General features: G+C 41.7%; 1 protein-coding gene across 1 annotated transcript; it reads left to right on the top strand.

Moving 5' to 3' along the window:
- The first annotated feature begins 598 nt into the window (after nt 1–598).
- On the top strand, nt 599–23,332 carry hnrpkl (heterogeneous nuclear ribonucleoprotein K, like). Its single transcript, XM_069673393.1, has 16 exons — nt 599–663; nt 2,467–2,576; nt 4,574–4,671; nt 4,755–4,811; nt 5,586–5,629; nt 8,874–8,946; nt 11,088–11,201; nt 11,317–11,445; nt 11,554–11,861; nt 13,805–13,858; nt 14,103–14,142; nt 16,962–16,977; nt 18,648–18,680; nt 18,808–18,875; nt 18,953–19,122; nt 20,662–23,332. Exons 2-16 carry the CDS (start codon nt 2,516–2,518, stop codon nt 20,690–20,692), a joined length of 1,296 nt encoding a protein of 431 aa, XP_069529494.1. The 5' UTR covers nt 599–663; nt 2,467–2,515; the 3' UTR covers nt 20,693–23,332.
- The last annotated feature ends 44 nt before the right edge of the window (nt 23,333–23,376 follow it).

Raw genomic sequence — 23,376 nt, 5'->3', positions numbered from 1 at the left:
ATAATTTACTTTCCGTTATATATTAAACGTTAAGATTTTGGACTCAACAACTCATAAAGTTGTTTACTTTGCCACCGGAAGTGTGTCAGTGGATGAGAAAGTCCGCCAAGTTTCAATAAACATAGTGGAAGATAAGTTAATTTGGAACTCACACTAAACATTAAAGCAAAGTCGACTTAATTTCCTCACTTTTTTATATTTTATACCGTACCTAAATCCGGTTATACATAGCATTTAGTATAGTACTTTCAAAATGCAAAGAAACCATATAAACTCACCTGACCGTTAAGACAAGCACACTCCTCTACCGGTCAGGCACTTGTTGTTGGTGGGAGTGTCAGCCGGAGGGGGGCGGGGTTGTAGGCAGCCTGAGAGCACGAGCCTGCCATCCTCAACTCAGGACAAAAAATCCCTGAACTTCTTAGGGTGAGTTTGATTCATTGTTCCTCGTAGCCACACGGGTACATTGATCCATTTCGGTGAATCTGATATGCCTTAGTTCCGCCCGCCTGTGCTGACTTGGTAAACGTAAGAAACAAACCGCCGGGCGAGTTGTCGACGAATCGTGCTCAACCTCAGTGTCTTCTCTCCATGCTGAAACCGTGCACACGTTTCTGGGCGAGGGAACCGTGGACGACCGCAGTGAACGCGGTTTTGCTGCAGGTTTGTTTTCCCAAATGTCACATTTTGATAGCTCGGTATGTAATGGAGACGCCATTTAGCCTATTTGCCAGTAACGGTCCGTATAATTAGATTTCACCGCTGACATTACAAGAATAGCTGTATTTCTCCGCTGTTTTTATGTTATGTCTCTTTAGTGAATGTTGAACAGTCGCAACGTGGACACTGTAGCTGGTAGACACGCCTCGCTAAACACACAGACAGCAAGTGGCTAGCTTAGCAGAGTTGTTAGCTTAGCAAAGTAACGTCAACTCAGGCTAGCTAACTTGTGTTTGCAGCAGGCAGACAGGTCAGGTGACAAACACGGTTTCCTTTTTACGTGTGAGAAATTGCGCAGTTTCCTTTGTGTAGTTTCCTCAGGTAGCTGTTTTGGGTTCACTTGGAGATTAATTTGAATAACCAGGCAGGATATATTAATTTAAATGCGTAATGAGCTTACTCCTCAAATGGATACTTTGTTGCGCATGTCACCTGTTTGCCTGTGATTGTGTGTTCTTCTGGGGGATCTTTCATGCATAGAGATACACCTGTGTTAAAATAGATGCTGCGAATTCCTAAATTATGATCGTTTACCATATTTCTCTAAAACTCAGGCCTCAGCACAGGGGTGATGTTTGCAGAAGTCCACTCTGCTTTTGCAGCATTCAACTGGTAACAGTGGGCGGTGTGTGTGTGGGTGGATTGCATGTGTACAGTAGAGCTCCTGCAGGCTAGTTACACTAAGAATGAGCCGTGGGATTACATTTGAAGTTAAGTCAATCTAAGATTCTGACTGAACTACATTAAAGAAATTCATGCTGCTGCATGCATACTTGGTCCTGAATGATTCGTCTCTATTATCCCCATTTGTTCACTATCAAAGTCAGAGCTGAAATGACAAATCGACTTAGTTAATGTACAAAAAATAAATAAATAATAATAATTTCTCATTTAATGTTGCAGTAAACTGAGCATATTTGTAATTTAGACAGTTGGTTACACAAAATAAGACACATCTGCTGTTTACAGAGTATCATAGCATACCAAACAATCGATGAATTATTGAGGAAATTATTGACTGATTATTAGGGATGCACGATATTATTCACACATTATCGGTATCTGCAGATTATGACATATCAACATTGGTAGATATGTCATTTTTCTGCCAATATTTCCACCGATAAAACAACGCTTTAACTATGAGTAAATGCTCGATGATTCCCTAAAAAAGCTTGACCTATTGCTCCGACATTAACTCGGCACGAGTGTGCGAGCGCTGCATGCACCACGCCTCTTCCGTCAAGCGTGAAGAAGGGCGCAAGATGTCTGCGGTATGGCAGTGTTTCAAAGTTTCCGAAATGGACAGCAGGGTTGCTATTTGCAATGGCGGAGGGGCCAAATCTCATCATCCAAGCCTGTCTAAGTTGTATGAATATTACAGTTTTATTTGAAAGAAAATGTGTAATACAAATAAATATGGCAGGTTTAAGTTTTCTTGTATTGCTCAGTGAATTTGTACATGTTAAAAAGCACTGTATTGTGTTATTTCTGCATCTGCTAGTGGGCCACTACAATAAGAGTAGGCATGATATCGCCTCCTCTACAGGAGAGACTTGATGTTTTCTGCAATTAGGTGGAGAGAAAAAAGATGTGCCTAATATATCGATATCGGCAAAAACGGTCGGAAAAAAATCCCAATATCGTGCATCCCTAAAATAATCCTTCCAAGTATAAGTCTGCACCAAGCAAGTATGATCTGAAGACAGCCTGATTGTGTAACGCCACCCCCTCCTCCTCTTTTAGCAGATCCAGGGAGAGGAGCCTGTTTGCATTCCTCTGCAGGTGCAAGACAATGGAGGTGAAAACCGAACAGCAGGACGAAGACATCACATTCAGCAACACAGACACTAATGGTAAAATCATGCACAAAGAAAAAAATCTGCCGTTCAAATTGTCATTACGTAAACCGCATGAATTAACTCATGTGTTAAGTAAAATATATAGAAAAGGAACCGAGCCTGTGCAGCGTTATAACCAGCCTGAATTGCAGTTATACCTGCTAATTAGTTCACTCGAGGGGAAAAAAAGAAAAGAAAAAAACGGAGCGTTTCTGGCTTTCACAACATAGCATGTGGACATGTCAGATGGTTGAGGGATTCTCCTGTCCAAGATACTGCTGTTCTGTGGGCCCTGAGCAGATCTGCCCATGTTTTAATCCAGGAAGGGTACACGGTGGTGCTGGACGTATTCCAGGGTACGGTTGGCTGCTGGGTGAAACTCGTTCTTTGGGTGGAACACAGTGTAGACCAAACATTCACCATGTTTTTATACTTTTCTCTCTAACTAATCATTCCGTGGTGGCATTAGTCTTACATTTTAACCACCATGTGTACCATTTTTATATGATAATAGAAGGTAATAGAGAGATTAAGTTTTAAATCAGTAGGTAGGCAGTTTGATCTCGGCCCCTGCAGTCAACATGTTGATGTATCCTTAGGCAAGACACTGAACCCCAAACTGCTCCTGAAGGCATCGCTACCAGTGTACAAATGTGTGTGAATGTGACTAGATTAGTTCTGCCATGCTTGGCTCTTCGCATCCTCTGCCATCAGTGTATGAATGTGTGTGAGAACAGGTGAATACTGACATGTAGTGTAAAGCGCTTTGAGTGGTTGAAAGGCTAGAAAATCATTATATAGTGATATATAAGTGCAGTCCATTTAACTTGCTGCAAATAACAAACATATTGATCCAACACTATTGTGAATGTTAACACAAAATCTAGGTATATGAATTTATTTGAACTCTTTATTATTATTTTAAGATAGTTTTTTTTTTTTAAAGGTTATTTTTTGGGCGTTTTGCCTTTATTCGTAGGACAGCTGAAGAGAGACAGGAAACGTGGGGAGTAGAGAGTGGGGGACGACACGCACCAAATGATTGGCAGACCGGGGGTCGAACCCACAATCAGTGTGTCGAGGACTGTAGCCTCTGCACACGCCCGCTCTACCAACCAAGCCAAAACAGCACCCTGTGTTTAGATAGTTTTGTCTGGAATAAACATGTAGTATCTAAATTTGTATTTTTGCTAAGTTTAAAATTATTTGTTGGAATATCTTCAAATTCTTCAAATCCTTAAAGATGCGATTCTCCCCTAGAAAAAGCCGCTGTCAGTCAAAGCTGGTGTTCTCTGTGATCGATAGAAGCAATAATAGTAGAAATTGGCGCCATAGCTGTGGAGAAAGTTGCACAAACAGCTCGTGGTTTCGCCCATTCTACATTCCTATAACACCCAGAGTGCATTGCGCCCCTCCCTCTGAAAGGAACGGCCCAGCGAGAGACGCTGGAGTGAAATACTACCGTTTTCTTGTCAAGGAAATTGATCGCTGCAGGCAATTGCTCAGAGCAGTACAGAATCCGAAATACGACGAGAATATACCGGTGGATCGTCTAAAAAATCTTCAGGTCTGCAGTCTACATTTCAAACCTGACGATTTTGAACGAGACATGACATCGGAGGCGGGCGTTGTAGATTGATGAAGTGTAGTTTAGCGAGCTCCTTGGCCTCCGCGAGATGACGTGTTTTACGTAGTCTGGTGGAGGTTTTCCAGGGCCCATTGGAGAAGAGGATATCGTCCTCCAAAGGCACAGAGCCAAATTGCATTTTTTTTCCTACCATAATGGCATTAGCTCCTCATAATAGCTTGATAGGACTGAGGTTGAAAATAGGCGAACTGGCCCTTTAAAGTATTTCAAACTTGTGGTAAATGTTTGAGATTTGCTGTAGCTTTAATGGGGTTTATTTCAGATACATTTAAACCGCAACATGCAAACAACAATCTCCTGCTGCAAGACAGCGGCTGCCTCCTACCGCCTGCCTCGGATTGACCCGAGTTGTTTTCCCTCTCAGGTAAACGGCCAGCTGAGGACATGGACGAGGAACAGACCTTCAAACGTTCTCGCAACGCAGACGAGATGGTGGAGCTGCGCGTGCTGCTTCAGAGCAAAGTAAAGATCCCTCACACGGCGGCCTGCATCGGTTGTTGATCAAAGCGCTTCATTCTTAAGAGAACCCTCTTTTTTCATTACAGAATGCGGGCGCTGTTATTGGAAAGGGTGGCAAGAACATAAAAGCCCTACGCACGGACGTGAGTAACGATTAAAACGCTGCTACATTTCTGCAGCTGAGGAGGAAATTTAGCTGGCTAATGCCCAATTTAACTTGAAAGGACTCAAACCTAAATTCCAATTACTTCCCACCGCCTACTCTCAGATCTCTTTCCAGATGTTGTTTAATCATTTGACATCAAGAAGTGACATGCACTGTTAGTCTAAGATCACTTTACTGTAACGATGAAACCAAGCTGGCTCATGTGGACAGACGAGGGAGGCCTTGTTAGAAAGGATCTGTTGGAGTTTGTGAGTTTCAGCCTGTTCCCCTCACACACTCTTGACCTTGAAGTGACAACAGGTGCCTGAAAGAGTAGATTAAGTCTCTTTTTTTTCAGATTATTTTCGATACTTATCTTTGTCCAGGTCACATTTCCTGTTCTTCTTCACTCACCACAGTTCTCTCATTTCACTTTTGGCTCAAAGTAAATTGGTATAAAATTAAAAATGTATTCCTTCTCCCCCTCTTCCCTTCTCCTGTACTTTTTTTGCTTTTATTTTTGGCCACCTTCCTACGTTGCCCATGTACTGGATCGACATGCCCCTCCTGCGTTGGCCCAACCTCCGCCCGCCCCTGAACGCCCGCCCGCCCGCCCGCCCACTCCCGGTTGGCCCCACCCATAAACCGTGCCCCTCCTTAAACGGGCACCTAACTTGACATCTTGTGATTGAATGCCCCTGCCCAATGCCAACCTCCTCCACCACAACCACCACCACAACCACCACCACCTCCTCCACCTCGGCCCATGCAGTACAATGCGAGTGTTTCAGTCCCTGACAGCAGTGGCCCAGAGCGGTATGTCCCACCAGTTATTGCCTCACTGCCTGATTAGAACAGTGAAACTCATGTCTTTAATAACCTGCCTTCTGTTTCATTTTAACATTTTTATATATACATGAAAGTATACTCCCCCTCCTCCCCAAAACACCCCCCTCCTCCACTTGTAAGAGACCTGTATTGTTCCCTTTGATTTTTATGTCCATTTGAAGCATCTCCATTGAGTTGGACTTTTTGTCATTACAGTTTATTGTCCATGCAGAGAATCTCTGCATACTAGGGCTGCACCCGACTCAGAGTTTTGTCAGTCGAATCAGATTTGGCTGTTTTAAATTCGAGTCATTGATTATTTATTTATTTAGTTAGTTAGTTTTAATGCCAACATGAGTCACAGGTTTTACCTGTAATACCCCTTTCCCACCTAAATTTAGCGGGAGACAGAGTTAGTAAACGGTGAAGATGTTAGGGTGGTTAGGTCTTTATGTATCTATTACTCATTCAATCTGTTTATCAAACTCGGCGCCGACAAATTTGGAACTATGTTCGAGCGCTGCTCGGACGGAGACGGGCGGAATTTGTAGCTGAGATGACAAGGAGTTGCAGAAGTTACCGACGGAGCATAGCATCCCACCGGAAAGGGGGCGGAGATTAGCGTTTCAACACAGGTTTTGTGTTCCCATCAATGCCGATCGGAACCGAGGCGATAATTACCCGGGTCTACTGCAGAGTCATTTGACCCGGGTCTGAATGCCGATTGTTAGCTTTCTCAGTAAGCAAAAAAGCCGGGTGTTAGTGGGTTTTTTGACCAGTGGGAAAGAGGCTTAAGAGGCATGTTTTTCCAGAGCTGTCCAGAACACCGGCGGTCAGCCGGACATTAAAACATTTCCGACTGACTACTTTCTTGTTGTCTCAAGTCACACCAATTCAATTTTAAACTACAGTAAAATTGGGTGTATAAGAAGCACTTTTAATTAAAAAAAAAGTCATCTAAAAAGTGGGCTGCGTCCTTTATATCAGTGCAACCAATATACAAGTATAAAATGCAAAGACAGTTATGTTATTATGTTACGTTATTTTACCCAGACGACGGCGCTATCCAGTTGTTAGGTGGTGACGTCACACCTCCGCATTGAACTGTTTCTGGGTTCACGCCACTACAATGTCTCCTATTTACATTATGCTGCAGTGCTGTGTTCCTCGCTGTTTTAAGCGAGGAAAACTAACTTGATTGTTGCTAACGCTTCATCACGGACATGCACCGTCATGATCGCCATAGCAGCCGCCACCCTCACAACAATCAACATTACTGTAGGCTGCCAGCTACAGCTAGCTACAGCACTGGTAGCGTGTGTTTTAAATACAAATAACATCAAATAGTGTTGAAATAACTTGTATACACGTTTTTATTAATAAATAGCAGTGGAAAACCTTTTTCCCCCTAGGATACCCCCAAATCAGACTGCAACTTATATTCCGTATTTTACGGTATATCTTTTAACTTAATGTAGGATTTTAGTCAGCTAGTGGGCTTAAGTTAAGCAGCTCGACTAGCTGCCCCAAAAGCCCCCCGAAAAAAGAGTTGGAGGAACATGGATTATTAAATAATAAAAGAGAGTTAAAGACCTCTGTCGATAATTCAGCTCTTCGTAAAGTTTCTTGAATGAAAACTGAAGGGTAATTTTGAGAATCTTTGAAGTTTACACCCTGCTATGCTGCTCTTTCTGCATCAACCTGTCTTTAAAGGGGGGGTATTATGCTAATAATTAGCTTAATATTTCACCCTGTGATACCTGTGGAGTAGCTTAGCATAATTTACAGTTTAAATAACTCCTAATCTTTCTCACACTGCTGCTCTGTGCAGGCCCTCACACAGCCTCTGCCTGAAACCACTCAGTCAGCTCCGTCCCTTTAAGAAACCCCGCCCCTACAAGCTCACTTTCTTCTGATTGGCCAGCTCTACGAAGCCTGCTGAGGCTGTACTTTGTGATGTCACAAAGTGCAGCGTTTAGAAAAAACTGTGTGAAAGCTGCAGACTGAGCTGAAAAGCCTGGGGATTACTCAAGCATACTTTTACCTACAGATCTGAAACTTCACCCACGTTAAGTCTGGACGTCCAACACTGTAACATTATATATATGTCCTAACAGTGAAACAGCATAATACCCCCTCTTTAAAGATGCAACCCCAAAAAACAAGAGATTGAAATTATTCGAGTGGCAAAATGTGAGTCCCCTCGGGGTCTTCTCGACTGATGATCTCAACCTTTAGGGGGCAGCCCTAGTAACAACCCACTACCAAGCAATTGGTATTTAAATGTTCGCAACACAGCTGTTGGATGTTGCTTTTCCTTGCTGTGATGTTTAATTTGACCATGAAACTTGTGGAAAGTAGACATCTTTTTTCTCGCTCTGTCCTCTGTGGCCCCCCCCCCTGTCCTCCACCTACCCCTCCCCCCCCCCCCACCGTTTTCAGCATCACTGTCCATGATTTCTGACAGAGCAATGGCTCCTGTCTGGAGGCTCCGAACCCCCCTCCCCTCACTCTGTCACTCATTGATGTCGTCTCTTTATTTAACTGTGCTGCATCCCTTCTGTTGAATTTCTCTCCGGCCACATCCGATCAGAGCCGCCTGCTAAACCTTTCATAACACCCCCCCCCCTCCAAACCCCTCCACCCCTGCTACTGTCCTGTGCCACGAAGAAGTTGGTAACCACTCGCATTTCCTCCCCCACCTCAACCCCTCTGCTCTGTTACTCTTCTCTCTTGCCCACCTTATCTCCTCCTCACCTCAGCCCCCAAGCCCTTTCCTCCCCACCCCTCTCACCCAACCCCAGGTCACGATGAAAAGGTGTGCTGGTGGCGCAGTTGTCATGTTTCAGTTTGTTACGTTCCTTTTCCCCAGCTTGCTGGTGGTGGAATGGTAATAGAAGATCTCTCTCTCTCTCACACCCCCTTCCCCAAGTCTGTGTGGCCCGTCTCACGTTAATTTGAGCCGCTTTGGAGTTGCCCATTCTCCCAGGACTCTTACTTTAAAAACAATATTAGATGTAGTGCATGTCAACTGCTTATTCAATCAGCCTATTGTTTGGAAATCTATAATTGTGCGTAGGCAGATGACTTAATTATTCTTTCCTTTGTAAGAACCTCTGTCACGGTTTAATGGACTGCTACTCATTACTTCTGATCAGGTTTTGCTTCTTAGTTAACTTTTTGTCCCCGTTGTAATGCCTTGCTTCCTCTCGGCATTAATGGTTCCTGACAGGATCCTGAGTGTGAACGCCAGCATCGACACGATCGGCGAGATTCTGCTGAAAATCATACCAACCCTAGAGGAGGTAAGCCGACATGTTAATTACCAAGTTAATTATGTGCAGGATGATTGATGGCATTGCCTTTTAAAAGTTGTTGCCTGTTGAAGTTGAGAGTATAGAAAAGAAATATACAGAGTTCAGCTCGAGCCTTAAAGGTACCCTAAGAAGTAGGAGACATTGTTTGAAGTGGGGTTGTATGAGATACTTATCAATAGTAAGTGTACTACATACAGTGGATACAGGGACGCCCCTGCTGTTGAGAAACTTATAAGGATGTCTCAGCTAAATATCAGAAGTGGTATTGATTGTACGCTATATTTGAATAATTAACTGTGTTTCACTTTTCAGTAAGAACGCCATAATATTTTCTTTAGTTTGTTGCCTCTTCTACAAACCGCTGACACAAACCGCTGATCTGACACCGTACGCTGCAGGCGTAGTAACACGTATGTGTTGCGGTCCACACAAAGTAGTGCCAAAGAAAGAGGCGTTCTTACTGAAAAGTGAAACGCTGTGAATGATTCAAATATAGCGTACATCGACACCACTGTTGATTTTTAGGTGGGACGTCCTTATAAGTGGATAAATTACATGTGGAATTGGCCCTATCTGCAGCGGCATATAGCCTAGCTTCCGGCTGGTTTCTAAACACCGGGGTCGACCAGCATCCACTGTATGTAGTACACTTACTATTGATAAGTATCTCATACAAACTGAACTATCCCTTTAAGACCTTGCTAATCTCTATTCACAGATTCTACGTAGAAATGTAGAATCTGTAGTCCGGGGGCGTGGATTTTAAGTACAGGAAGTGTTCCGTTTTCCGTTTGAACTACGCTTGTAGTCCGAGTAATATTGACCAATCACGTATCGGCAGGCTACGGCGTATGCAGGAAGAGCAGGCGGAACTTGATCCGCTGTAATAACATCCCGGCTCCCATCAGCGCCATCTGACGATGATTTAGCTTCTTATTAATCTCTATAAACAGACATCTGCATGCTAACAGCTAACAATCTGTTCTATGGCGCCGGTTTGGCTCAGCAGTTAAATCGGCAACCCTATACAGAGGGCATAGTCCTCAATGCGGCGGCCCCGGGTTTAACTCCCGCCCTCGGCCTTTTGCCGCATGTCATCCTCGCTCTCTCTTCCCCCATATCTGCCACTATCCCCTGTCCTCTCTCTAAAAAGTAAAGGCATAAAAAGCCCAAAAAGATCTTAAAAAAAATAAAAATAATCTGTTCTAGATCTAAACTTCAACTTGAGATAAATTCCCAAGACGCTGTGTCACGAAAGCCTTTCAGATTTCCCGACTTCCTCAAATGCATCAGAAATGATCGATCTGACCTCCGTTCAACAAACGAGCAAAAAGTTGTTTTCTTCTCCTCTTGAGGACAAAGCAAATCTGTATCATGATGTTGAAATTTCCGTTAATTAAAGTAAATCACATAAAAACGGTTTCTTTTCAGTTTCATGTCACAGCAGTTAGCCAGAGCCTCTGTGTAACTAACTATTTACAGCGAAACTGAAGACTCAACGGAAACAGATGAACAGGCGCTCCTCCAGGGATTTAATGAACCAAGAAATGACTGTTTATTTTGCTGACTTACCTGGAGGGGCAAAAGTCGCTTCACTTTTGATCTGAGCACACTGTCACTTCTCAAGTTGCTCTGTGGACTGTAAACAATGCAACACGTAGAAAAGGAAGTCTTGACTGGAAGTCGTTTATCACTAACCGCTGGCTACACGCCCGACATGTTCACCGTTATCCCCAGAGGCTATATCGCCGAGACCTTGCTGACTAAACATGACTGTTAAAGTCGAATTTTAAACCCTGATCTGACACTGACACTGCTTTATTTCTTGTACTACTGATCTTTAATGACTAACCCTCGAAATAACTAGTATTTGATTTAAGAGATTTGAGAATTCACTAAACTTAAACTGTATTCCTGGCAAGAACTTATAAAGCAAGACTTCATTCGTTTAAGCAGCTTGTTTTAGGCAGAAGTGTGGGGCATTTTTCCTTATATCCATCTTGTATTTGCATACAGCATACCATGTTTTTTTCCCCTAGTTTATTATTCCACAAATGTTGTTTTTAATGAACAATAGGAAAAGTCTCCGGCCCTCCTGACAATGCTGATGTTGCCTTGTGTTTGTGTAGTACCAGCATTACAGTGGGATTGATTTTGACAGCGAGCTCCGCCTGCTGATCCATCAGAGTTTGGCAGGGGGCATCATCGGGGTAAAAGGTGCCAAGATAAAGGAGCTCAGAGAGGTAGGACAGTCCTTTTTTTTTGCTGGCGTTATCGGCTGGTTCAATAGAAAAGACATTAAAAGTGAATTTGATCGTGCAGATTGAAGTCTAACATGTTTCTGTCTTGGCGCACTAGAACACACAGACCACCATCAAGCTGTTCCAGGAGTGCTGTCCACACTCCACTGACAGAGTCGTCCTGGTGGGAGGAAAGCCTGAGCGTGTCATTGAATGTATCAAAGTGATCCTGGAGCTGGTGTCGGAGGTGAGTTTATATCTCTCCACAAACTCATGCAGAAGTAAAATTAGATAACTGTTGGTCAGAACAGTCTCTTCTATTTCTCTCTTTAATTTCTTATCTTTCGTTTTGCAGGCGCCCATCAAAGGCCGGGCCCAACCTTATGATCCCAACTTCTACGATGAGACCTACGACTATGGTGGCTTCACCATGTTGTTCGAGGACAGAGGCAGGCGGCCCATGGGTGGCTTCCCCATCCGTGTGCGTGGAGGCTTTGAGCGCATGCCCCCCGTGCGTGGAAACAGACCCATGCCTCCATCAAGAAGGGAGTACGACGACATGAGCCCCCGCAGAGGTCCTCCGCCGCCGCTGAGCAGAGGGGGACGAGGAGGAAGCAGAGCACGTAACCTGCCTCTTCCCCCGCCACCACCGCCGAGAGGAGGGTGAGGATGGGACTTAACTCAAGTGGAGTTGAACTCCCGTATTATTTCAGTGTTTTTCATAAAATCAAGAGTATATTATAATAACAACCTTTATAGAGGCTTTCAAAATCCAAGCTTCAAAGTGCGTCTTAAAGGCAGCTAAATAAAACAGGCACGTGCAGCACGTTTTGTGTGAGTCACATCAAAACAACAATCGGTGAGATTTAATTTTGGGATTAGGTCTTCAACTGTGTTTGTGTATTACTGTTGGGTTAAGTATATCAGTTAGTTAAATCGGCGACCATATACAGAGTAGAGATAGACCGATATGGTTTTTTCAGGGCCGATACCGATTATTAGTAGTCCAGGAGGCCGATAACCGATATTTGGAGCCGATATTCATTTGCAGTAAAAGTGAAAATATTGGCGTCAAAATTTTGAATAATACAAACTCCAACACTTTACTTTGTTTAAATTCCTTTAAGCATATGTTTATTAAACAAACAAACAAAAAGCGCAGGGAGTTCCCAGGGTCAGAAGCATCTCTTATAAAGTTAACTGAAAATTTAAATAAATAAATAAATAACTTCCTGAAGTTTTATTAAGTAAATAAAACAAAGTTAAATAAAATTTGCAAAGAAATTAACTTTTTCTCCTCTCCGCCGTGTGTGTGAGCACTCTTATCGGCCGTCGCATAAAAAAAATAAAAAAATAAAAAAGGCCGATGCTGATATGCGTCAAAATGCCGAATATCGGTGCCGATAATCGGCCCGGCCGATAATCGGTCGATCCCTGATACAGAGGCTGTAGTCCTCAATGTGGCGGCCCTCGGCCCTTGCTGCGTGTCATCCCCACTCTCTCTCGTCCCCTGTTTCCAGCTCTATCTGCTGTCCTCCTCTCTTCAAATAAAGGAATAAAAAGCCAAAAAAATACGCTGACAAGGTTAGAGTGAAAGTAAAACGTGGAAGCCGCTGTGCAGTGAAATACGCACACCTCGCGTAGAAATATTAAAACAAGCCTGGTGAGTTTTACAGTTACAGAGCGGATCTCAGTGGTCTGATACGCTGGTATTTGCAGCGCCATGTGAAGCACCGTGGTGAAGCTCACACTGCAGCAGCTGCTGAGCTCCCCAAACTTTACCTTCTGTCACTGCATCGATGCATGATCGTCAACTTCAGCATCATGCTACATTAAGTCCACGACTCTAACTGTACATCAGAGTAAAACACATCACGTTTTTGTCTCTTTTCACTGTCACTCTGCACGGGGATTTAGCAGAAGTAAAACTGTGTTTCACAACCTGATGTTAAACTTTACGTCTGTCTGCGGATCACCCGCAACCAGTTACACCACTAGTGCTTCACACCTCAATGTTTGCTTCGTTAGAACATACATTTTGCACACAACATTTTGCGTTCTACACTAAGCCCCACCACTTGGCCCAACCACTCATTTTTGAGTGCTCCCTGGGTAGGTCGTCCCCTTTCTCTGGATTAAGGGGTAGAGGTCATCTAAGTGGAGTGTTTTCAGATTCAGTCTTCAAGTGGAGCATTAATGGAAATTTCCCTCAGTGCTTTGCAGACTGAGGCAGTGTTACTTACAACATGGCTACAGGTGCAGGTAAAGAAGCCTTCATCTCCGCAAACAGTCATGCAAAATCTTTAAAAATCATTGGAATATCTTTTGTTATATGTTGATGCAAAGAAAAATGCAGTGAGATAAGTCGTTTTAGAAAAACAGCTCTCATGGTGTCGATTGAATTTTGTGTAAGCGATGATTTTTGTGACAGTTCAGATTGTTGTTTGAGAGTTGTTGTAGCTGAGTCAGTTTTTGCGTCGTTTTTTCCTTGATATGGATCCAACAAACCAGACTTCAGGTGTGAAAGCAGCCTCAGAGGCCTCATTGTTCGATACAGTTTAACATTTATATCTGAACACTCTTTCCTCGTCTGTCATTGTTTGCAGGGGGGACCGGTTCTCACATGGCAGCTATCACAGCAGCATGGACGACAGACCAAGGTGAATACGGAGCAGGATTGTCAACACTTTAGTTTCTCTCTATAGAAGAGCGTCAGTGAAAGTAGAATATCATCCAGCAGCATGATTCAGAGTCTGGTAACAGGTCACCTAAGGGGGTCTGCACGTCTTTTTACACTCACATCTTTCTATATACTGAACTAACAGCCTGACCTGCTTCATACTGTAGTGCAAAGAGTCCTCTAGAGTAGAGAAACTATATTAATCCACATGTTTTTGTCTGTAGTGACAGAAGAGGCAGAGGAGGAGACCGCTACGACAGCATGGTGAGTGTCGTCTGTGTTTACAGCTGCTGCTCGTCTCGAATCAAAGGTGGATTCTTTTTCACACGAGGAGACTGGATTTCCTTATTTCTGAGTGTAGTACCATCACGGGCGGCACAGACCCTGTGCTGCTTCTTTCACTGTGTATGCACACCGATCTGGGCCTGTTGTTGCCTGGCAACAGTTGTCTCCTTGGTTACCACAGAGCAGCTGGGTACGTAGTCCAGAGATCCACCGGGCGAGCAGATGAACTTGAGCTGAAACCAAAAGCGATTCCTGAAGAGGTTCCCTTCAGGTCTTCAGCTGCAAGTTAGAGGAGGCAATAACACAAGTGGTCAGATAAATACCAAATAATCAATACATTTAATCTTAGATGTGCTTGAAAAGACAGCATCTGACTTCTTTCTTACAAAAACACATATATTTCAGCAGCGGGGGCGTCAAGGGGTGGCAAATTACTGAAGTAAGACGAGAAGATGGTCTTGGATAATAAAAGAAGCGTGTTAAATTTGTTTTATTTAATTTAACTTTTGATTTACTGCTTATAAAAAGTTAAAGTATTTATCAAATAACTTAAAAACCTAAGTAGAAATGTTTGTTTTTAATGATTTAGGGACCTTCTAGTATTTAAGAATGTTATGTAACAATGTGAATATTCATTATACTGTATTTAAGGGATTAAAATAAATGATAACAGCTTTAAATGTCCTAAATATGAGCAACAGTTCTATGGTTAGCCGCTTTTTTCAGGCAACCAATCAGATGGGGCGCCCCGGTTACCACCAAACATGGAGAAGAAACTTGTTTTGGCCGTTTCTGTCGACCTGGAGCGACAAATAGTATCACAATAGAGACCGAAAAAGCCCATTCGTGGGAGCAGATCGGCCGGATTGTTGTGCTTTTATCTCCCTACGCGCTGTAAGCCTGTTGTCAGCTGTGTAGTTAGTTAAACTTATTGTTGTCATGGAAACAAAACCAGCGTGCAGTGTTTTTACTGTCACCGCACAAGCGCACCCCAGCACTCTTCTGCCATAAAATAGGCGCTATGTGGACACGGGGCCTAACTTATTTAGTTATTCATGTGTTAATTAATGTGTTATTTGATTTGTATTAGGTTTTTTCTTTCCTTATGGCATCTGCAGCCCGCTTAAATGAGCAACAAAATCTGTTTAAAGCCCCTTTTCCTCCCACTCCTGACTAACTACAAGTCTGAGAGCTGTTAGAACTTTACAGTCTGTTCATATTCAGCACAGATGCACTCAGTAGCCACTTTATAACACACTTCAGTGGTGCCCCCTTTGCACCAAGCATAGCCTGATTTTTTTTCATGGCTTGGGGTCTATGAAGCCGCTTTCCCACTGGTCAAAAAACCCGCTAACACCCGGCTTTTTTGCTTAGTGCGAAAGGTTACAATCAGCATTCAGACACAGGTCAATAACTGCTGTAGACCTGGGTAATTATTGCCTCGGCTCCAATCGGCATTGATGGGAACACAAAACCTGTGTCGACGCGCTAATCTTCCCCCCGTTTGCGGCGCGATGCTATGCTCCGTCGGTAACTTCTGCGACTCCTCAGCTACAAATTCCGCCCGTCTCCGTCCAAGCAGCGCTCGAACATCGTTTCAAAATAGATACAATAAAGACCTAACCACCGTAACATCTTCACCGATTACTAACCCTGTTTCTGGTGCGTTTGTGACGTCAGACGGTGACGCAGCAGAAAAGAGACCGACAGGAGTATACTTCACTGGCGATGGGAACAGAGACAATCAGCATCTATAAGTGGGTCTTCCCGGGTCTAAAAAACCTGCGTCAACACGCTAAATTTCGGTGGGAAAGCTGTATGAGATGCTCGAAACATTCCTTAGATTTCCTGGTCCATACTGACAATACAGCATCACACACTTACAGCAGATAGGCTTCAGATTTCATCCTCCACATCTTAAAGGTGCTCTATTGGATTGAGATCTCGTTACATTGGGCTCCATTAGACTGCATTGAACTCCTGCTTATGTTAGTGGAAGCAGCCTGAGATGATGTGTGTTATTCTGCTGGAAGTAGGCATTAGAAGATGGGTAGAGTGCGGCCATAAAGGCACACGGACAGCAACAGCACTCAGGTAGACTGTAGCTTTTAAATGATGCGCTGTTGGTATCAGGTGTCTAAATGTGTAGTCCAGAGTTTGATGATTTTCTGAGCCGAGTAGCGTCAGCATGTCTCAGCAGAAATCCAGATTTGTTTGGGATCTTTGAAGGGGTTCAGCCATCATCTTATTATCACCATTACATTATTGCTGAGCTGGCGTATAATTTTATTGCCGTTGGTCAGCTTTTTTCAATGAATGATTCCAGAAAGATATTGACAAAACGTTCATCATCTCCTCCTGGTCTCGGAGTTACTCTGTGAAGGTTCTCCGTCATCCAGGTCGTGGTAATTCAAAGCTTAATCCATAAAAGTCTCGTTGGATTAAGCTTTACTCCGATTGTTTCTGCAGGCCCTGGATTCCAAACCAAAAATATACCTTTCTGATAGAGCGGATTGAGATATTTGAAGCATGAATGTCACAGAGAAATGTGCAGAGACTGCTTAATGCTGTGGAATCAGCACAGACTCAGATCCTCGGGAACATTTCCAGCACCATGCTGAATCTGTGCCTCAGATAATCAGACTGTTCTGGATACAGAAATGGCCCCGCACCAGCCAGGTTGTTCCCATTATAATGTAGATTAGATGTCGAGTGTGTGGTTTAAACTGTCATTATTGTGTCATTAAAACAGTTTTATTTTTATCTTTTTTGTTTCTCCAATCTCTCCTGACACGCAGAGTGGAGGCGGATATGGTGAGTGTTGATGTTATTTTAATCCAGCACAGATTTACAGTTATTTCATCAAAGAAGGCCGCGTCTGCTTCTTTAAAATTGGGTCATTTTTTATAGTTTTGAGTGTCAATCCTGTCAGGCGTTTTGTCATGTAGGCTCTGTCTTTAGATTTGTAGTTCAAAGTTAGATCGTACACTCATACAATGTTCCTTTAATAAGGCACCTATACAATCTAATGCAGTAACAACATCATCTTCTTCGCATTATCATGTGTGGCAATAAAGAACACAGTTACGGAAGCCCTAAGCAGACATACATCCATACATTTTATTTCCTCCGTTTTCCTGTTATAACGAGTAATTTCTGTTTGTTTCTGTTTCTTTTGTTTTCTCAGGGTACTTCTGTACCTGTTTATCTTAAAATAACATAACAATAATAAAATTACTTATAATTAATTATTAATTAATTAATTAATAGTATTTATATAATATATTAAATATAATATATATATATATATATAATATTTAATATATTAAATATATTAAATATATAATATATTAATAATTATTAATATATAATATATTAAATATATTATATATTATATAAATAATATAAATTAATGTTATGATGAGAAAACTAGCTTTGTTATCCCGAGATAACGAGATAAATAATTTGATATCTTGACAAAACAACTGAAATGAAAGTGTTATCACGATAAAACCAGTGTTATTTTGAGATAACGAGATAAATAAGTTTAGATCTTGAGAAAAAACCCGGAAATTCCACATTATCACTGGAAAATGTGATAACTAAAATGTATGAATGCATGTCCGCTTAGGGCTTCTGTAGACAATAATTGTATACTCTAAATCTTCTTCTTTTTTTAAAGCTCCTGTGAGGAACTTTTGGTTTGTGTTGATTTTGGCGCCCCCTGTGGACAAAGCCGTACCTCTTATCTCTTTGCCGATTTTGTCCTGTCCTTGCTTGAGTGGTGGTTTACAAAACTACAAATCTCATCCTGCTTTCTTTAACAGTCACATGTATCACTCACTTGACATTTTTTCCCTGTAAAATGTAAACATAAGCGGCATGCAGTTAATCGCTTCGTCTGCAGCAGTTTCAGGCATTAAAAATAACTATATAGAAATCATCAATCTTGTCGCTGATGGTCTGGTTTGCTTTTGTAGCTCATATAGAGTCATCAGAATTAATTTCAGTCTGTTTCATAACCATAAAAAAAATCCTCACAGGAGCTTTAAGTAAGCAAAATTATTTTCAGAGTCTCCTTTTTCGCTCAGTGACTTCCTGCTTCGGCTTTGGCTCACTGTGCTGAATTCTTTCATAACTGTGCGTGCACATACACATAGTTATACAACATAATGAACGATTCTAACAGACTTTTCATTTCCTCTTTTCTATATAAATGTGTTGGATGATTGAGTCAAACTTAGATTTGTTTTATACATTGAGAAATAAGGAAATTAATATAATTGTCTGTAAACCGGCCTGTGTGCGGTAAATCTGACCACATAAAGCTGTAAATAAACATTATTTCCTTTAAAATAGTAGTTTGAGCACTAGTTAGTCTTTTTGAGTATTTGCTGTGTGACATGTTTACTTCACTTTCTCTTGTCTTTGTACCTGTTTTCACTTCCCACTTCCTTGTTTCCTTTCTGATGTTTTTACCGAAGACAACAATTCTTCCTGGGACCACTTTCAGTCTGGTGAGTGACGATTGATTATCACTGTCCTGCTCTCTTGTTTCCTAACCTAAAGGGATGATTACTCTCATCGCGTGCTTCTTTCAGAGACAAACTCACCTTAAATGTTCTTTCGCCCCTCCTGCTGTAGGTGGCAGAGGCTCATATAGTGATATCGGAGGCCCAGTCATCACGACACAAGTCACCATCCCAAAAGATGTAAGCATGACATTTATTCTCACAGGATATCTTCAAACATGAATCTCGCAGTTGACGTCTGTGTGTTTGTTCTGCAGCTGGCTGGCTCCATCATCGGGAAGGGCGGCCAGAGGATCAAGCAGATCCGCCACGAGTCCGGAGCATCCATCAAGATTGATGAACCACTAGAGGGCTCTGAGGACCGCATCATCACCATCACAGGGACACAGGACCAGATCCAGAACGCCCAGTACCTGCTGCAGAACAGGCACGTACTCCTGTGACTCCTCTCAGTGTCGCACTGTGCTCTCCTCTGAAGGCCTGTGTGCTCCTCCACTGCTGGATGAGAGCTCAGTTTGAGTTAACTTTATGTCCCAAGGGATGTATTTGTCTCGCAGCCAGGTGAAACACACACACACTTTATTATTAGATACATTAACCAAACACTGTTATCTTCTCTGCATTGCATTTAGTATAACTATCACTGCCTTATGTTGATCAGTAATAAAAACTGGGCATCAGAGAGGTGCTTATCACGCAGAAACAATAAGTTGTCTTATAGGGCTGGGTATCGATCAGGATTTCTCCATTCGATCTGATCCGATATCGATTTGTGTTAGGGGTATGTCAGTTACAATATCAACGCACCTCTAACCTGGTGCATTATCAAAATGATCAATGTTTACAATTAGAATTCACCCCAAAGAAGTTACATCTTGTACTTTTTATTTAACTGGGGATCAACTTGCGCGAGATTTGGCCACGAGATCTCACAGCGCCAAGAACAAAACCACACAAGACTAAGAGATATAGTGAAAGGCATACTGTCTAACATGCCGAAAATACACTCGTGGCCAAAGCCGACGCTAACAGAGAGTAACATAAACATCGGTGCAAAACTAACTTACATATTCGTGAACGCACACACGACAAAAAGAGTCCGTTGTCGATCACTGATGTCTCTGTAGTAGGTGCCGTAAACAAGTCCGGGCATGTCTCCCTCACTGTCCTGTTTCAGGGGGATGTGCTGAGTCGTGCTGCGTTCAGGAGCGCTCAGAAACCTGAGTGATCAGACACGTTTTTACATATTTTTAAAGATCTATCTCGGAATTTATTAATCGATATTGGGTCATTCAAATGAGAAGCGATTCGAATTAACTTTTTAAACCCAGCCCGATTGTCTAGTTAACCATCAATGAGTCATTTTAAGTTAAACATTTATGGTTTCCGTTTCTTATTTTTCCTGATTCACACTGTTTTCACTTTAGTCTGTGAGTTTGTGTCTTTGGGTTTGGGGCTGTTGGTGTTAGAAAACACACTTTGACATTTTAAGGATGAAAAAGTACCTGGCTAAAAGGCATTTGCAGATGAACTGATAATGAAAACAAACATTAGGTGCAGCCCTAATGGTTCTAAACTCACATGCAAACTAAACATTTCCATAAATCAGTGTTTTACTGCCTAAGATAAACGTTGGGTCTCTGCACATTTCAACAGAAAATCTGGGTGTTTTTCTCACACCAGTATTTCATCTTTAAAAGCTTTTAGTTCACAGACGCGTCCTCTCTGCCCCCATCACTAAATGGCTAAGCTGGTCTCGGCAGTCGTATTGCTTCTCGCAGACATAATTCACCCTCAGCCCCGACCTTGGCTTACTTTTTATAACTCACAGTTGTGCTCCACATGAAAGATGTCTCACACTTTGCAGCTCCAGCATTAACCGCTCGTGACCCGTGTCACGGTCCTGTTGAAATAAATATTCTTAATGTTATCATGAAACTCACCTTTTATCTGTCTCTTATTTCAGTGTGAGGCAGTACTCTGGGCGGTTCTTCTAGGAGGAGAGAAGTAAAGGAGAAGATTGAAGCCATGCTGCCAAACTGTTTGCTCCTTCTATTCAGAGCCTACATTCCTCTGCTTTGGGTAGACGTGCCCCCCTCCCTTCGATATCAAACACTACGCCATCTATCTATAAAATCTCAATTTTCATTTTGAGGAGTTTTTAAAAAGAAACCTGAAGCTGCCAAACAAGTATTCAACATGTTTCTGTGCTGGTGTACTTTATAATTTTTTAGGAGATTCTTGTGCCGTCATTGGAGTAAACGCATCCGTGTGATAACTTTTGGTGTTGTGAGCCGCCCCGGCCCTCATCTCCCTCATTTCAGTACAGCATGCAGAATGTAATCTTTTTGTAAGGAGCTCTGTGATTTTAAGGGTTGTTTCTAAGCTCAAGTGTTTTAAGCACACTCTTCAAATGAAGAAGCATGGTCTCTGAATGGTTTATGTATGGAATCCCAGAATGGCCATGTTTGCAATAATTTAAGTTGTTTTTTTTTCACAACTGAAAAAAAATTATCCTAAAAAACAAAAATGTAGATTACTTGTGATGAATTTATCTCGTGATCTAGTTTTGTATCCCCAGAAAAATATTTCTTTACTTGCGAGGACAAAAATATATCTCATGTTGTGACAAAAAAGGATGAATCTCGAGATATCAGTGACACATTTCGAGAGATAATTTATCACAAGAAAGTTTTCTTTCATTTCAAGATAAATTATTATCTTGTGAAAATGTGTGTTTTTATCTTGAAAAAACAAAAGCCAGATTTGTTGCATTACATTTCTTGCAACAAAACAACTTCGGTCACATGGAGATTAAAAGTTTTTTGTTTTCTTATCTCGAGATTACAAAACTCATTTTCTGGCGACAACAGGGTAAGTTACCTTGTTATCTTGAAAAAAAAACAAGACGGGTTTCTAGAGATAATTGATAACCAATAAAATTACTTTTGTTGTCTCAAGATTTGAATACATCTTGATTTAAATATATCTTGATCTTAGGATAACAAAGCTTATTTTTTGTGGTCAGTTATTTTATGTAATCTTCAGAAAACAAAAGAAATTTCTCTTGATTAAGTTGAGTATTTCTTTACCTCGAGATAACGAAGCTCGTTTCTTTGTGATAACGGGGTCATTTATCTCATTATCTACAACAGTGGTTCTCATCTGGCCTCACCTCGGGATCCGCCACCTCCTCTGTCATGACAAATCGCCACCCAAATTTCAGATTTTTTCAACCATTCAATTAAATTTAATTTAAAAAAGTGCAGTTAAGACCTGGGAGGGAGCGAAACATCACAGTTTGTCAGCTCCACAAAACACAACAGTACAATGGCGAAGCAAAATGGTGTAAGAGGAAAATATTCCCTTTATGGATGTATGCTTAAAACTGCAACATAAATGCAACAACTGTTGGACTCATCAGCTGTAGCTGGGATTACCCAATTGGTGAATACATGGAGAGTGACTAAACTACACTACTACTGCACACACCTTAAAGGAAACCTATGTCCTTCAAAATAAAAGCGCAACATAGACTTTTTGCCTCAACTTATTTTTTCCACGACCCTCTGAAAACAGCTCCCTGACCAACCAGTTGAGAACCACAGATCTAGAAAACTAAAGGGCAACTTTTAAAATTATAACTCGTTATGAATATGTAAGATGATTTTGTTGTGTAGTAATGAGTAGTCCTTGATTCAGATTTTTCTGCTTGCATCGGTTACTACTGCTGTCAAGACGCCGACATGGCACGGATCTGTAACAAACATAAGTGATAAAAGGAAACACATTTTCTTTTTCCTGTGATATTAGGTTGATTATCTTGTTTTCTCGCGTTAACACATATATAACCCATGATCTCAGGATCAACACATTTTAAAAACATAATTGCAAACATGGCCATTGTTGGCGTTCGTGTGACAGAACCATTTAAAAAAGCGTTACTTTTTACTTGACAACAAACTTCCCTTTTCACCAAATAAAGTGCTTTTTTGTTGGACGGGCTTTAATGGAGTGGAACGATGTTTTGGGACCTGGTCTGAGCTAAATAAGAAGATTGTTACCGCTCTTATATGACTGTTTTTTTTAGTCTTCTCATTTAGTTGACATTGACATGGATTCCCCAAAATATCGTTCTTTTGTTTAAGTTTGATTCAATGTGCCAGTGTGAAATAGCAACAAGAACATTTTAAGGATTTTGGTGTTTTTCATAGAAAGACAAGAAGATGTATAAAGTGTGTTTGTATATAGTTACAAAGAAACAGTAATTTCATGAGTGGTTAAAAAGGCCCACACTACTTTCTCCTTTCAGAAAGAGACGGCGCCATTAAAACAGATTTGGTAATCTTTTATTTCTCCCTCTTTTATTCCCTTTTGATTTGTTTTCTTCCACTCACTTTGATGGACTCGCTGTGATGCAGCCTCAATAAAACAGAGCTGTTGTTTTTAATTTCAGCGGCATTTTTTAAAGTTTTCTTTTATGAAAGGCACTTATCTGAAGATGCAGTTTGATGTGAGGAGCGTGCAGCTTTGTGAGTCCATGAGTGGTTGTTTTTTCTGTCTGCTCAAAGTGTACCTCCATGTCTGATATCTGTAGTCCCTGCAGGTGTTGAATAAATACAGTCTGTGTTCTCAAAGTGTGTGCTCTACTTTAATTCAACAGAGGGACAATAAATGTATA

Source organism: Semicossyphus pulcher, unplaced genomic scaffold (assembly GCF_022749685.1).
Source record: "Semicossyphus pulcher isolate SPU_LCO1_2020_fin unplaced genomic scaffold, fSemPul1.0.p SCAF_22, whole genome shotgun sequence".
In the NCBI taxonomy this organism is placed as follows: Eukaryota; Metazoa; Chordata; class Actinopteri; order Labriformes; family Labridae; genus Semicossyphus; species Semicossyphus pulcher.
Note: the sequence above shows the minus strand (reverse complement) of the source record. Positions and strands in the feature narration are given on the sequence as shown.

Excerpts from the sequence above, each read along its gene's own strand:
- hnrpkl (XM_069673393.1), top strand. The coding sequence starts at position 2,516 with ATGGAGGTGAAAACCGAACAGCAGGACGAAGACATCACATTCAGCAAC. Across the intron at positions 2,577-4,573 it reads CAGCAACACAGACACTAATG|GTAAACGGCCAGCTGAGGAC; the intron begins GTAAAATCATGC and ends TTTCCCTCTCAG. Across the intron at positions 11,862-13,804 it reads CCACCACCGCCGAGAGGAGG|GGGGGACCGGTTCTCACATG; the intron begins GTGAGGATGGGA and ends CATTGTTTGCAG.